Source organism: Cheilinus undulatus, linkage group 13, assembly GCF_018320785.1.
Source record: "Cheilinus undulatus linkage group 13, ASM1832078v1, whole genome shotgun sequence".
Taxonomy (NCBI): domain Eukaryota; kingdom Metazoa; phylum Chordata; class Actinopteri; order Labriformes; family Labridae; genus Cheilinus; species Cheilinus undulatus.
Window position 1 is genome coordinate 29422805 of NC_054877.1, and position 16422 is coordinate 29439226.

Sequence of the window (16422 nt, forward strand, 5' to 3'; positions counted from 1 at the left end):
GTGGCTGGTTATCCCTCACCCTTTTTGTCCCTCCACCTCCTCCCCCGCTGGATGTCCACAAACAGACGGCCTCCACCCGCCCTCTGATCCATGGGGCTCTGCCCGGTCGATGGTTCAGCCTGGTTATTCTGCCATGCTGGGGAACTCCCCCCATCTGAATCAGCATGGCCCCTTCTCTGCCATTAACCCCCAAGACAGACTGGTGAGTCCTGCCTTCAAACTTAGAGCTTTTGTTTTTTGTTTTTTGTTTTTCTCATAAAGCATGACAGGAAATTTGGCAGTTGTCTGAGTTATGCATCATTGAGGCTCTCTGTCTGTTCCTGCAATTAAATAAAGTATCTTTGCTTCCAAGAAACGACAGCCACTGCCCCTCTCTCCACAAAACTACCCCCTGCATGGCAGTGAGGTGAACGGAGCTCATCCCGCTGGCTTCCACTCTGGCTCCAACAGCTTCGGGGTCCCAAGCCACACACCCCCTATCACTGGCACTGACACAATGATGGGTAAACCTTTATTTGTGCTGTCTCTCTTTGTCAAAAGTGTTTTTATGTTTCATAAACTTCAAACATAATTTTATGTTCGTGGGACCAAATCAAGCTGAGTTTTGTCTTTTTCTAAAGCTAATCGAGGAGCAGTGCCTGGAAGTTCAGGTGATGAGATCGGAAAAGCTCTTGCATCTGTGAGTACTATTTAAATAATATTAGTAGATAAATCTGTTACACAAGGCTTAAATATTAGAGTTTATCTTCCTTCTTAAGCAAAATAGATTTAATGCAATAAGGCAAATTTGTATTGATCAAACACTTCTTTGTCTAGATCTATCCTTCAGACAGTACCGCCTTTCCTCCATCTCCGTCGACACCCTCTGGCTCTCCCCAGGCTGTTTCAGGTGAGAGAATAGCTCGAGTCATTTTTCTAAAGACCTAGAGGCCAGCCAGCCTCTGTTTTGTTTGTTCAGCATATGAGTCTTTCATGCTGTGTGGGAGAATATACCATGCATTCAGAAGTATTCAGACCCCCTTCACTTTTTTCGTTTTTCTTCTGTTGCAGCCTGATGCTACAGTTAAAAAAAAAATCATTTGTATTCTCCTTAATCTTCACTCAACCCCATCATGACTAATTGAAAACAGAATATGAGGGTTTTTTTTTTTTTGCAAATTTATTAAAAATAAACAAAACTAGGGTTAATCCTAGTATATGGCTTACTGCAACTACATGGGATGCCTGTTGAAATGCCTGACTGTGAGTCACTTGACAGTCATGAGTGATTGACTGCTGGGGTGTGTAGCTAAATGTGCTGTCCCTTATGTATGTGGGTTATGAATTAAAGGATCCCAAAAGTTTAAAACATAAAGCCCTGTCTGTTGTAAACAGCTAACTTAACACGCCAGATAGACAGTTTCCTATATAAATTGCATAAATATATTTTTAAAGTCCAATCTTTATCTGTGTAAAAGCACACAGAACACATTTCCAAATTCTAGGATATTAGTTTTGGATTATCACTTCTCATCTTACCTCTGGGAAGAAGGGAAGGGAGGAAAGAAAGCACACTTCTGTGTCATTGATAGAGAAAAAAGATAAACTTCATTTGATCCTCTGCCCTGATTTAGCCTATTTTACTTATATAAATCACTTCCAACCTCCTGTAAACATCTCCTTACAAATGTGTTTTAGTATAGACTCAAAGCATTTCAATGAAGGATTAGATGAAGCGCTGCAGGGGTGCGTGCTCCATGTGCATATACGTGCACACCAACAAGTGCTTGTATAATGTGTTGTTAAACATGATACTGGATGTTTATTTCCTCAACCTCTCTCTTCTTGTTCGTTGACTGCCACATGTGAGACCGTATTTTTCATGGCACGTGGAAGTGAGGCATTGATAGGGAAGTGTTAATATGAAATGTAAATGATGTTGGTAGATTGAGCCAATTGGAACTGGTTCTCAACAGGAACCAATTCTCAGTTCCCATCCCTAGCTCTGAGACAGGATTGGTGTAGAGCACAGATCAGGAAAAAAATTCTGCTGCACTGAAGGTTCATAAGAGCATAGTGGTCTCCATAATTTCTTAAGTGGAGGAAAGTTGGCACAACCAAGACTCTTCCAAGAACTGGTTGTCCAGCCAAGCTGAGCAGCCTGAGGAGAAGGTGACCAAAAATCTGATGGACACTCTGACTGACCTCCGGAAATCCTGTATGGAGACTGGACAAAGTTCCAGAAGGACAAACATCAATGCAGACTTCCACCGATCTGGGCTTATGGCAGAGTGGATAGACATAAGCCTCTCCAAAAGACATAAAAGCTCCCTCGAAATTTACAGTGTTTTTCAAACTCCAAGCTGGCTTTCAGACCTCATGGTTGATTTGCATCAGCTGTGAGGCCTTCTATAGAGAGCTGTAACATAAGAAAAACAAAAAAGTGAAGGGGGTCTGAATACTTTCTGATGCACTGTTTAGTCTTGAATGTCAGTTGTTATTTTGTCTTGACCTGAATGGTTTTTAGAGACAATGTAGCTCCATCCATTGGGTCAAAAATGTTAGTAATCAATGATTTTAAAAGATTTCATTGTGTCTTGAAGGCTCTTACTGCTTTGGGTTGTTATTGTGAGTGAAACATATTAATAAGATGCCTGGTATGGAACACTGCGTACTAGCATTAGTTGAAATTATATATTTTAATTACCTGTTCAAGTAAGCAATGGGGATATCATACTAACCAAGAAGCCCCTGGCAATTATGAAAATAAAAACATGTATAATTTTTGCCCATGACCCCCAACTTGATTAGTGGTATAGAAAATGGATGGATGGGTGGATGGATGTAATTTTTGTTTGGACCAGTTAAAAAACTACATACTAAATAAGTCCATAACATTCCGATGAATTAAAGCATAGGCACATAGTTTAATTAAATTATTATACAGACTTTAAATAGCTCAAATGTCCCCTGTGTCATTGAGTTCAATCAGGCTTTTTTTGTGCTGGCTCTGAATAAACATATGGAGATAAGTTTGACATCCAAGACTATATTGACATTTAGGTCATCTAAATGTTGCTTCTCAGAATGTCATAACTTCTGAGATTTTAACTACTTATAACAATATAGACCCGTGTTTTGTTAAATCTCACAGCAGGTTTAAGCAGTTTTTCCCCACACACTACTTAACCTTGACTTGATCTTTCAGACGCACACGTCGTCCAAATATAGCTTATGAGAGAGGAAGGGAAAATACAGTAAAAATAAAAAGAGGTGGGGTCACTTCCCCATTTGCCTCTGCTCTGAGGTTATAAGTGATCTCATCACAAACAGGTCTTGCATCAAACCCTGCTGCTTGGTCATTGTGAGAGAATTAACCATGCTGGGAATGATACATCATGAATAAAAAATGGAATTAAAGAAAAAACTTACTTTGAAATAAATGATTTTATATATACATTATCAGTACTACAAATGGTGAATTTATATGTTCTGTAATCTTTATATTTCACATTTGTTTTATATCCCCATTTATTGATTCACATTTACAAAAAAAGGAGATATCAATTTTTAAAAGAGGCTGTGGTTCATGTTTGTAGACTTTGACACATTATATCAGGGGCCTTTTTGTAAAGCAGCAAAATCAAATATATCAAGGAACAAACACAACTAGCATTTGATTGGTTAAAAATAAAATCATACCTTACACAGGACTGTAATTCCGCATGCCTTATGTAAGCTCACTAAGAAGACATTTTGTGCTCCCTTTGAACTAGAAGAACAGAAAAAGTCATCTATTTAGATATGAATAAAGGAGCACACATCTTCTACTGGGCATGCAATATGTGTTTTAGTGTTCAGCGCAAGTGGATGAACTCTGGTATTTAGATAAATATGAACACACTGACTAAATTCCTGTGATCTTTTCTTCAGGCTCTGCATCCCAGTGGACTCGGTCTTCAGGGCAGGCAACACCTTCGCCCAACTTTGAGGAGGGAATTCAGTCCATGGTGAATGAACACTTCCCTTGTATTTCATTCTTTTATGCCAGGGTTGTAACCTCAGCTTGTCAAAACAGATGATGAAGGTAAAAGCACGACCCCCACAGTCATTTATGCTGCTTTGTCATCCTCCGCTGTTTTTCTCTTGATAGCCAAGTAAACTGGAGGACGGTCTGGATGAAGCCATCAATGTTCTTCAGCGTCATGCCAGTGGACAGGGGGTCCGAGGCCTGGCTGAAATGCACAGTTTGCTCTCATCTGGCTTAGGGTTACCAGCAGCCTTCACCAGTGCACCCCTGGGACTAGCTGGTCGCCTGCCTGGACTGGTGAGATAAATTAACAGCAGCACAAAAAGTCTTTTCACAAAGAAGCTTGATATTGCAGTCGAGTTAAACAGTGAGCACAGAATACGTGCTGTATTTATCTCAAGCTACAACAAGAAGTTTTAAAAGAAAATTCCACTAAAGGTGCTCAATTGTTGTCCTGTAGGTGTCTGGTCACAATGAGGACTCTGTTGGTCTGCCCTCTAGTGGAGGTCTGATGCAAGGGCACCATGGCCCTGCATCTGTTCAGCAAGGCTCCCAGCCTGAAGGATTTTCTGGTAAGACTCTGTTAATCTGAACTTTTATTGATATTTATATAACACAATGGGAGCTAATAATTTGGCCTTGATAGAGTTTTTAGGTGTATTTTTGGCTCGTTTTGTGCCATACTCAGTCTGTGTGTTTATGAACTCTCTTTCTAGGTCTCATTGGAAGCATTAATCGCTCTAGTGGTGCTGATGTGAAGCGAGAGGAGAAGGAGGATGATGAAAACTGTTCCATTACCGACAAGTCAGAGGATGAAAGGAAAGACATGAATCCCCACCTCAGAACAAGGTGTCTAGAACTTTTTTTTTCTTCTTCACACAACGCTATCAATGCACTATGTTTGAAGGCAATAAATCCTGCATGGGTTTAAGAATGTTTTATATCATAAACAAGCTTTCAGATTGTGATGCAAGATATGGGAATTTAACAATATTTAAATGTAGTTCAGACCTTAAACTTCAGTCCCAAAATCACAATGTAAAGTTTGAAGGTGAATGAGTTAACAAATTTCAGCCCTTAAAGCACACTTTAAAGTAAAAGGAATTACGATTAAAAAAGACAACAGCTGAAGTAGGTCTGTTGATCCAACCTAAAACTCCACCAACTTATTTGTTTGTACGGTCAATATCTCAAGCTGACAATGAAAGATTTTTATAGCCAAAATATTGGTTGTAAATGTCAGCAGAAATTTTCCTATTTGCCTTTAACAGTATCATGCCAGTTATATCGTACTTCCCTACTCTCAGATGGACATAGCACTTTATAGTCCTTAATATCCTTTGGCAGTTTATTTTTTAAATCAAACGGTCAACAGTTGTCTTTATCACCTTTACATCATTAAGACTGGCCATCTTCCCTAATTTTAGACACACAACTAACAGCAATTTTAAATGTCTCTAACTAAATTTACTTGATTTGTATTTTGTAATGAAGAAAGATTGAAGAGGAAAAAACATGGATGAGTTACCTTATCCGGTTTCTGTTTTTAAATTACTAGATTAAAAGTCTGAAACCATATCCTGGACTTTTTAAATATTTGATCCTTTATGGCAGTTGTTCCTAACAGTTTTTCCTTGGATCCCTCCCTCTACATGTACCTAAGAAAAGCTGAGCCCCCCAGGACCCATCTGAAAAGAAAGATGATAAATTTCCGTCAAAATTCAACTTATTTTAATTGTTTCTTGATAAAACTTTAAGAAAATAGGCTTAGACATGTTTTTCTTACCACGAGCCCTTTGTATGAATTACTTGATAATTTTTTTTTATCATGGTTTAAGTTAATATGTGCACCCCCTGAAATCTATGGCGCCCCCTGTACCCCAGGTTGGGAACCAATGCTTTATGCAACAATCTAGTAGGTACAGACAAAATATTACATATACCAAAATTTGAAAAGCAAGATAAACACTTAATGAGAGAGGGCTTAAACTTAAGAAGATTCAGGAAGTAATGCTGCTGTAACTCTAAACTAGGCTCATGTTCGATAACTTTTTCTTGCATGTTTCTGATTAAGCATCAAACTTGAAGTAATCACTTTCTGCAGCAGCGTTTGTTATGGATAATGTATTACTGTGCTGTTTTTCTCAAACCTTTTATCGAGATGTTGACACTGTAAGAAAATTTTACTGCATTTACCTAGGAAGTAATTTTTAGTGAACTGTACCCATACTGTTGTTTCCCTCCTTTCTCATCTGCCATTGACTCTTGGCCAGTCTGGTTGACGGGGAAGACGATGCAGATCTGCCAGTGGAGATTAAGGTTGAGCGGGAAAAAGTGCGGAGGTTGGCAAACAACACCCGTGAGCGGCTTCGCGTGCGGGACATCAACGAGGCTTTTAAGGAGCTGGGCCGCATGTGTCAGCTCCATCTGAGCTATGAAAAACCACAGACCAAATTGATCGTGCTGCAACAGGCCGTTAACGTTATTCTCAACCTGGAGCAGCAAGTCAGAGGTCAGTGGGTGTCCAGGGAGGAAGAAAGAGGAGGGGAAGGGCCTCTTTTAGAAGAATCTCAGACACAGCTTCACTTCTATGTCCTGCTAGCCATGTAATATCTCTTTAAGATTTTGTAGAAATAAATTTCCCTCCACTCATGGTGGTACACTAAATTCTGCTTCATACCCAGTCCAAAAGCACTTTCACAGTACATCCCAAAGTGATGCAATGCAAGGACATGGGATAATGAAGTGTAGCTGTGTGAGAGTTTTAAGATATGCCCGTTCTCAAGTTCATCCTCTAAGGTTTTTGTCCTCTGGTAACACATGCAGGACTGCTTTTTGTTCTCATGCTGTATGTGTAGGCTGTCTGTTTCCACTGTGAAAATGCTTATATGTCTCTCTGCATCACCCTTTGATTGGGTTAACACATCTCTTTGTCTGCTCATTTTCCTCTGTTGCCTCATTATGCTTCATCAATTTGCAAGTTTCTTTTAATTTCAGAGAAGTTGTTTGAGTGTTATGATGCCCTCTGCTCATCATCTGCTCACTGGCAGTCCAAAACAGCAGTATGGCAGTAAAAGCAGTCTTTCTTTTGTCATGTGTCCTAACCTGTCTTCAGCTTTTTTTGCAGTGCTGCATGTCCTTACCTCTCTGGCTTTAACCCTTTCATTTTGCCACCCTGTTTTCCACACAACCCTCTCCATCCCTCTATTGATTCCCCCTTCCTCTATCATTTTCTCTTTACAGATGGCAAAAGTGACCTGCTCTCCCTCACATTCAGATAAATACATCTCCTACTGCTGATGTATTTAACAAAATCCCCTCAGTCTCTCCTATCAGCTTTCTCTCTGTGGCACTTTATGTAACGGCAGAGGGTTTTGCTTCTTTTCTCTCCCTGTTAAATATTTCTTTCATTCTGCTGGAAAGACAACCAATTCCCCTTGACTTCCATCCTGGACCCCAGTGACCAAATAGAAAATCTTTGTTGGTTGGAAAGATTTCAGGGCAGATTTATACAGCTTGCTTCTCAGTTGAACTGTTAAATTCTGGTTTAAAGCATATTTATTTTTGGCTAGAAATCACTTAATGATTTGTCAATCCACAACACCTTCATCTATGATAAATGACAATATGGCCATTTATTCTAGTTTTATATATATCTAGAAAAATTCTCTTTAAAGTCAAACCCTCCGCTCACTCACCTGCAGCCCAGCTCCACTGGGATCTTCAACATTTCCCCTGGTTTTGTCTTGAGTTAAAGGACTTAAGTCAACATGATTTGGAGATAAACATACAAGATCAGTTATTTTCCTGACGGAAAAAAAATTCTGGGGAGAAAAACTGAAAGTTAAGCACCTTATCAAATGTTTTAAGGAAATTCCTGCAGCCTTAGTGACAACATCTCACCTAGGTTCAGTAAAGTTTATGATTTGGGTTTGTTAACCAGCCCTTCCGACCCTCCCTTCTCCTGGCTGCAGCATTGTCTCGGTGACCGATGAGAACCTCACTGCCGAGGAGAAGGAGCAGAGGGAGCGAGAGCGGCGCCTAGCTAACAATGCTAGGGAGAGGGTGCGTGTGCGTGACATAAACGAAGCCTTCAGAGAGCTGGGCAGGATGTGTCAGGTCCACCTGCAGAGCGACAAGGCCCAGACCAAGCTTGTCATCCTGCAGCAGGCCGTCCAGGTCATACTAGGCCTGGAGAAGCAGGTGCGAGGTAGGTCAGCCAATAGAGGAAGGTCTGATCCACAGAGACAACCAGCCATCTCCAGTTATAACTGGACAAAAGTCCAACCTTTAGAAAGAGTCTTCCCTAACTTCGCTCTCACTTACTGTAGCATCTATTTCCTTTTGCTTTATAAAAGATGCAAAAAGGAGAGTTTAAGGAAGAACATCCCTGCTTTTCTGCCTAACACCTCAATTTTCATACTGCTTCCATCGTCCTGTCTTTCTTTTCCCCTTCTCTGTCTTCTCTCTGTCTTTATTGTGTTTTCTGTTCAGATTAAGGTCTACAAAGTCAGTTACTACTGAAATTTTTCCTTTTATTACTATTTTTAACCAATGTTTGCATCTTTTTTCAAAAGAGCGTAATTTGAACCCAAAGGCTGCCTGCCTCAAGAGGAGAGAGGAGGAAAAAGTCTCAGGTGTGGACCCCCAGATGCAGCTTGGTGGGGGTCACCCTGGTCTTGGAGGAGACGGACATATGTAATTCTTAGGTGAGTCTGAAGATCTAAAACAGTGATGGCATGGATGAAACACATCATTACTCATTACAGACTTGATTTATGAAAAGACAGTAAGATGTTTTCCCGTTCTCTCTTTCAGTTCCTGTTGATTGTACAGCCCCAAGAACACGTGGCCTTAATCTTTCATTGTCATGCATCTCAGTGTGTGTTGATCAACTTTTGGAAAGCACACACACCTCATTACTGACAAGGCAGGTGGCCACATTCCTGATGATGACTCAAAAGTAACAGGCACACTCTTCTTTAAAGAGGAAAACAATTATTAATCTTTACAAAACTTTGAACCCAGGACATTGGTTCATGGAAATTGGACATATGGACACTTATGTTTGTGTTTTTGTAAGACATTTTGAAGAATTGCTTTACATGTTGGGAGCAAAACTTGTTTGGATCAAATGAAACTTTTGGATCAACTGCTCACTTGGGCAGAGGTAGAATTTGTATCGTAGAATAATTATTGGCATTCCCATCTGAATAAGAGGTCTTACATTCTTCACAAGCAAAGAGGGGCGCCTGAGCTTCAAACTAACGATTGAACAAAAAAGGCGTTGGATTACGAAAAAAATAGCCAACTTTATTATTGTCTGATGACTGAAATCAACGGTCGGTTTGGAGACATCCAGCCACTGATGGCCAATCAGAAAAGCTGTCTTCTCTTTTGATATGATGGTAACTCTGGCTGTGTTTGTAATATTTCATGCGTTTAGCTGAAAAAGGTGCCACAGACTCACACATTTTGCAGGTTTTTTATTTTTTTATTTTGTTACCGTGGATCTGTGAGTCTTATCTCTACAAGCCCTGTACATCTGTTATTGCTGTGGCCATGCAAGTGGAATGAGAAGGCAGTTGGAGAGAGACCAACCGCTGATGCAAACAAGTGCAAAGACTCCATACTTTCCCTCTGTGAGGCTGCCATTGGACTCATGTGGATACAGATGGCCTGCTCACTGCTCAGCCGTGCGGTCAGATTAAACCCTCCGACCCAAATGCAGCCAGTCTCACATCAGCCTGCGCCTGTCAAATCATACCCAAAGATGCTTTGGGAGTGTTGTGAACTCACATTACTCACCACAATTTTGTTTGTGTTGGAGGACATTAGATAATGAAATAATTGAGTATTGAAAGGGATCATGAGTGTTACTGCTACCTTGTGGAGAATTTGCTCAATCGCCATTGACTGACTTGTTGTGGTTGTTGCTCTGTGTTGAGCAGTGTTTTGTGTTTTCTTATTGTGTTTTCCCTTTTGAACAATTGCAAACCTGTTATAAGGATTTTCATTTTGTAGAATTGTTTTATCATTGTCTTTTTTTAATTTTTATTTTGTAAGATAGTTTGTATGAGTTTTGTTTTTCTTATTTGGAATGCTTTCTTTTGTGTTTACATTGTTTTTTGTAACGTGAGTCTCAATTTAGATTCCAGGAACAAAGTGAGTTTTTTTTCTTTTATGCCAGGTGCTTAGAAATGTTAGCAATGGCAGAAAAATACATCTGGCTGTAACATCACCTGCTGTGATACTGCTCATTTGTTTTTAAATCCCCATTTCAACACAGAACTGTTACGCCAGTTGTAGTTGGATCCCTTCTATCTTTGAGACAATTTCTTCTCAAATGAAACAATATTTTTCTTCAGCACATCCTCTCTCCTCTCCCTGTTGTCAAGCGTACTGATGAGCTTGTTGATTTGTTTGAGGAAGATGCAGAAGGGGCTGTGTGTACAAATTGTGACAGAAATTTGTTTTTTTATTATGAAACATAAAATGAATTAAAAAGGGTGGCCTTAGTCATTTCCTTGACTTGGGGAGTTTTGATAATGGTTACTCACCAGTGCCTGAATATTTCTCTGCTACATGATGCATAATGTTGCTACATGATGGATAATGTTGCATTTAAGGATTTTTGGGTTGGTTCCTTTTTTATACAGCAGATGTATAAATCCACATATAATGACAACCTGGTCCACTACTTTGATGAAGAGAGCGGTGTCATTGGTTGATTGATTTAGTTAAATGTCATGTTTTCCTTGGCTGGCATGTGCATTAGCTATGCACTGCTGGGGGATGTGTTTTCATCCGCTTTAGCATTGCAAGCTGATATGAAAAGTGTTTGGTTTACCTCTGCCAGTCATTTTGTCACAGATGTTGGCCAGTGGACTGGCCCCAAGCATTATTTTAGTTTCTAATTACTTAAGCTTTTTCAAAACATTTGTTATTGTGATAAGGAAAGTGGCCACTAAAACTTGTATTTTTTTTCTTTAACATGAAAGAAATGTCTGTGGCATCAACCCATCCAAACATGCACCTGATGTTCTTTCACAGACCCTTCCTGTCCTCCACAACAGATGACCTGCTTCAGAACTTTGTCTTCATTCATGTTTGAGGACAACATCTGTGTAGGCTATGTCCTCAAAGTGCCTCCAGTTTCCTATTTTTTATATATAAAGTAGATATTGAGAACTGTTGTGTATATAACAGTAATGTAGCAATAAATGTGCCATTTTTAATAATAAAAACAAGGTTTATCCAATGTCTTCTTTCAACTCATACACCCAACGCACGCACTTGCAGCGTGCCTCCTTAGTGGTCAAAAAATTTTATATTTTTACTCTTAAACTCTTTTGTTCACATTGTGAATGAATAACTTTGAGAGTAAACATGCATAAACATAATAGTAGTCAAGAGTAACTCCAGCTGCAATGTTGTAAAATATTTAACACTGTAAATGTGTAGTTTATATGTAGTGTGGACTAACATTGGCGTTTTTAAAGTGTTAAATTTAACTCTAAGTTTTAATTCACCCTGTAAGTTTTTCTGTCTATTTTACTTTATTATAATGGTGTAACTTTACTTGAACAACCTGGTTGGAGATTCATATTCTCTTGTTCTTGCAAATAAAGGAAGACATCTACTCAGTAACAATACTGTTAAGTAAACTTAAAATTTAATACGTTTTATTTTTACTTGAGTGTATTTAAAGAACAGTACTTGTACTTTTACTTAAGTACATTTTAACCAGAGAAACTGTATTTTTTACTTGGGCACAATAGTTGTGTACCTTTTCCACCTCTGGTTCGTTAAGCATAAGCAGAAACATGATGCTGGCTTTAGAAAGTCATAATACCATATTTCTCCGCTAGGAGGAAGAAAAGAGCTGGGTTGTTAACCTCCTACCTCCTTCATTTATTTATTCAGGTATTTAAAGATTTTTTTAAAGAATAAAGAAAAGTAAGTCAGTTCTGTTTTACAGAGATACTACCTTGCTCCAGGTTAACCTTTTGAGACATCATGTGGCGATTAAATAAATCCCCGCATATTTGGTAGATAAATCCATTCAATCATAATCCAAACAGATATTTAAAAAGCTTGTTAAAAATGTCAATTTAAGGCATGTGCTTTTTATTTGTTATTGGTCTATTGTAACCTTCGAGCTTAATCCAGCTTATTGTGTTTGGGGCTTTTATTTTTCTAGTTACCGGAAGCAATCCATGCACATGCGCACTGAGTGAATTTGGAAACTTGTGGTCGGAAGTTCCTAGCATCTGAAGTGGAACATCTAGATACTGGAGGGCGTATTTCAGTTAAAATGATCAGCAAAATTATCGGACAGAAGTATGTGGCCATTGCCAAATCATGGTAAGACGTTTTACGTTATATTTTTATTTATAAAGCGGAAAGAGGGCAGTTTTTGGATTAATAAAATCTCGACGTGTCCTCAGCTAACTAGCCGTTAGCTTAGCGTAGGTCATCGTTACGGGGACAGACTGACTTAAACTAGACGTCGGTACCAGGTTAAATGAATACCCCCAAGTTTCATTTAGAAGGTAAAGATAAAGGCAAAGCATTATCATTTTAATAGCTGTTGCTTCTCAAGCTCCATTATCCAATAAAAATCTGCCTGTTTTCCGTATGTAATGTGTGTTTGGTGTAACTCTGTGAACTGATTGGTAAATCTAAAACCAAAAAAAAAAAACAGTTTATATATGAGTTAGTCTAACCTGTGAAACTTAGACGAAATGTTTGATTGTTGTCCCAAGACAATGTCTGTTTCCTCAAAGTTTTTTTCTTTATATAGAAACCTTTATTTCTTTAAGTCAAGCTTACACAAATACATTCAATAGCTGTAGGTTGCAGATAATGTTCAAAGTGTCCAATGAATACATATCAAAGTAGTTTCATATCTATCAAGACTATAAGCTAGCAATGAAGTTCAGTTTAACCATCTCTCTGTGAATCCCAGGATCCCTACCCTGGCTGTATGGGGCACAGTCGGAGGCGTAGCTCTCGTCCACTTCACAGACTGGAGGTTGTTTTTGGATAATGTCCCCTACATCAGCGGCAAATTCAAGAAGGACGAGTAGACAAGATTCAGGTTAGTCCCAGGAATGTCAAAAGTGAAACACTGAAAACAGTAAAGTGTAACACTGGAATAACATATTTGGAGCATGAAAGCATTTTTGGTTTTACTTTGACACAGTAATCCCAGTCAGTGTCAAATCCTCACCCACTGTATCCATAAAAGCCAGAAATAAGAACAAACATGATCTTCATGCAGGCTGTCTAAATAATGACAATAGGGATAGATCTTCATATCGTGACAACATCCAGCACCCAGTCAAGCTTTCCCCTCAAAGAGTAAATAGTTCTACATCTTAGCCACAGCTAACTGAACTGAAGCCTCCATTTAATATAACCTTAAAAACCTTTTTTTGTCAAAGATTTTAAAATACTCATTTTGTCATACTTTTTTTACTGTGTTTAAATTTAAGGGCAAAATAATGCAGTGATTATTGATTACTTTTGGCATCACATTTTAACTTGTCCCTAACTCCATGGAACGACACCAGAAGAAGCTTCATGATGATCCCTTTTGATCGAACACCTGTTCGCCAACATTTTGCAAAATCTTGACTAAGCATTCTGCTATAGCACATGCTATTATTGGCGAAGGACCATCATGTCTTTTTTCTCATAAACACCCTGACCACTATTAAATTAGACTGTACAGGCAAGGAACAGATTTTCTGCAGATACACTGATACATGATGATGATGTTCATAAGCGGGGATTGAGCCAGGTTTTATCTGTAGCATAGCATCTTTTTCATGGTTTATGATGATGTTGACTTCAACAGTCTGGCAAAGTAAGAACTGAATGGAGGAAGACGATGCTATGTTGCATGTCTCAAGAAAGAATTAAGACAGTGATTTTTTATTGTAGAGCTGCACTAAACATTGCAATGACATGAGTTTGAAATAGGAGGGACTGACTGAGTCCATTTGGAACTTTGTTCATTCTCAAAATGTCAAATCCCAACTCTCTGTTGTTAGTTTTTTAATCTAAGTGATCCAGGTTTACACGGTTACACTATATAATTAACTCTGGATGGACACACAGAAAAGATATTTATGGTAAAAAAATAGGTTGATGTTGTATAGCACTATGAATTTGGAAAATTCCAGATGATGGTGGTATAATTTGTTTTTCTTTCATCCCAAGGAAAGTTCAAGTGCAGGCTGAGATCTTACAAGGAAATTCTGTGTTTAATTTGTTAAGAAGAAGAAAACTGTATTTGAAATGTGAATGTTAAACTGAACTTGTTGATTTTCCAGCCTAATGACTCTGTGTTTCCCCATCAGGTTGGAAATGTTTTTTAAGACAAAGACTTGAATATTGACTGAGAGCTGCAGCAGCCGGCTCTGTGCTCTCTGCTCCAACTTCATCCCAGGCCAATGGAGGCTGTCTCCTTCATCCTGCAGCTCAACCAACATTCAACTGTTTAGTATCAGCCTCCTGTTAACCCAGCTGGTTATGGCATCTCAGTTTCTTTCAACCAGTGAGAACCAAGAGGAAGGAAGATGAAAACAGAGATGAAAACTGACTTTTGTTTTCTTATCCTTCTTAGTTTGTGTTCAGATGTATTTATTTAATCATCAGTGAACTTTGAGTTAAAACAGTTTTACTCATGTAAAACTCTGCCTTTCATGTTGTGCTGTAATTCTTTTACAGAGGGAAGTAAAGTATGTAAAATTATCCAACTCTTTGGTTGAGTATCATCATTTTACTTTATTGTTCCTGCTTAAAGTATCAGGTAGAAGCATGTTTTTATCCTGATTCCAGCCTGATCAGTGCAGCTTAGCAACACTTTGGTTGGAATAGAAAGAACATTGTTATTAAAGATCTTGAATTACTATGAATACTTGATGGCATTTAAAACAGATGCTGTTTATTTTGTAAACTATAGTCATTGGCATTAACAGATGCAAGTGTTTTAGTTGGAGATTTAATGCATTGTAACAGTCTTCGTATCAAAAAAAACACTGTGGGAGAGGTAAGTGATTTATACCACAGTTTTGACATTACAGTGCCTATTGAAAGTATTTACAACACTTGATGTTTTACCCTTCTATTCATTTTATAAATCAATCATGGTCATTATGATTTGGCTTTTTTGACTAAGAAAATACCCCAAAAATACTTTAATTACAAAATAAACAGATTTGTACGAAGTAATTTCAATTAAATAAGAATATGCAATGTAAAATTAATGACTGCATAGATATTCACTCCCTTCAAGTCAGTATTTAGTAGATGCACCTTTGACTGCAGTCACAGCACTGAGTTTGTGTGGATAGCTTTTAATCAGGCTTGCACATCTAGACACTGCAATTTTACTCCATTCTGCAAAACTGCTACATTTCTGTCAGGTTCCACATGGATTTGGCATGAACAGCCCAGTCCTCCAGGATTTTCCTATATTTCGCTGCATTCGTTTTTTCCTCTACCTTTACAAGCCTTCCATGACTGACTGCCAAGAAGCATCCCCACAGCAGGATGCTGTGCTGGTGTGTTTGTGGTGATGTGCAGTGGTTGGTGTCCATTGATGACAGTGTTTTGTCTGATTGCCAAAAAGCACCATTTTGGTCTCATCAGACCAAAGAACTTTCTTCAACTTGACCATGGAGTCTCCCACATGCCTTTTGCCAATTCTAGTCCAGATTTATTACGAGTCTTCTTCAGCAGTGGCTTTGTCTTTGTCACCCTCCTTTAAAGCTTTGACTGGTGGAGAACCCAGGCAACAGTTGTATGCATCTCAGCTGCTGAAGCTTGTAACTCCTTCAGAGTAGTCATAGTATATAGTCATAGTAGTCAGTCTTGGTGGCCTCTCTCACTCACTAGTCTCCTTCTTGCACGGTCACTGAGTTTGTGAGGACAGCCTGATCTAGGCAGATTGACATGTGCCATATTTCTTCCATTTCTCTATGATGGATTCAGCTGAACTCTGGGGTGAGTTCAGTGCCTTGTAATTTTTTTTTAATTTTTTTTTTTGTATCCATCCCATGACATACTTATCAATAACCTTTTCTCTGAGTTGTTGGAATGATCTTTTGTTTTCATGATGTAATGGTAGCCAGGAATATTGATTAACCTGTGACTGGACCTTCCAGACACTGTTGTCTTTACACTGCAGTCACTTGAGGGACATCCACTGCACACAGGTGATCCCCATTTCACTAGACTACTAGCACCGATTGGCTGGACCTTTGTTGAATTAGGTCGATTACATTAAAAGGGATGAATATTCATGCAATCACTTGTTTTACCTTACATATTTTTATTTACAGTAATTAACATTCCTTTGAAGAAATCTGTTTTCACTTTGATGTTAAAGAGTTTAGTGT

General features: G+C 38.7%; 2 protein-coding genes across 7 annotated transcripts in view; both read left to right on the top strand.

Annotated features, from left to right (window-relative positions):
• tcf3a (transcription factor 3a) overlaps positions 1 to 11527 on the top strand; it is a 30285-nt gene extending 18758 nt beyond the window's left edge. For 5 of the 6 annotated variants that reach the window (XM_041803483.1, XM_041803485.1, XM_041803488.1 and 2 more), the window contains 11 exons: positions 66 to 202; positions 353 to 503; positions 621 to 679; positions 817 to 889; positions 3913 to 3989; positions 4133 to 4306; positions 4470 to 4581; positions 4726 to 4858; positions 6283 to 6521; positions 8587 to 8718; positions 8828 to 11521. In XM_041803483.1, coding sequence (XP_041659417.1) covers positions 66 to 202; positions 353 to 503; positions 621 to 679; positions 817 to 889; positions 3913 to 3989; positions 4133 to 4306; positions 4470 to 4581; positions 4726 to 4858; positions 6283 to 6521; positions 8587 to 8711 — 1280 coding nt within the window. In that variant the 3' untranslated portion in view covers positions 8712 to 8718; positions 8828 to 11521. Of the gene's footprint in view, positions 1 to 65; positions 203 to 352; positions 504 to 620; positions 680 to 816; positions 890 to 3912; positions 3990 to 4132; positions 4307 to 4469; positions 4582 to 4725; positions 4859 to 6282; positions 6522 to 7983; positions 8220 to 8586; positions 8719 to 8827 lie in introns of all 6 variants that reach the window. The other variant, XM_041803489.1, reaches the window with a different exon arrangement.
• A 720-nt stretch (positions 11528 to 12247) lies between these two features.
• Positions 12248 to 14778, top strand: LOC121520391 (cytochrome b-c1 complex subunit 10). The gene is made up of 3 exons (XM_041803808.1): positions 12248 to 12376; positions 12981 to 13112; positions 14380 to 14778. Exons 1-2 carry the CDS (start codon positions 12327 to 12329, stop codon positions 13099 to 13101), a joined length of 171 nt encoding a protein of 56 aa, XP_041659742.1. The 5' UTR covers positions 12248 to 12326; the 3' UTR covers positions 13102 to 13112; positions 14380 to 14778.
• The last annotated feature ends 1644 nt before the right edge of the window (positions 14779 to 16422 follow it).

Coding starts and splice junctions, on each gene's coding strand:
- LOC121520391 (XM_041803808.1), top strand. CDS start 12,327: ATGATCAGCAAAATTATCGGACAGAAGTATGTGGCCATTGCCAAATCA. Junction 12,377..12,980: donor GTGGCCATTGCCAAATCATG/GTAAGACGTTTT, acceptor TGTGAATCCCAG/GATCCCTACCCTGGCTGTAT.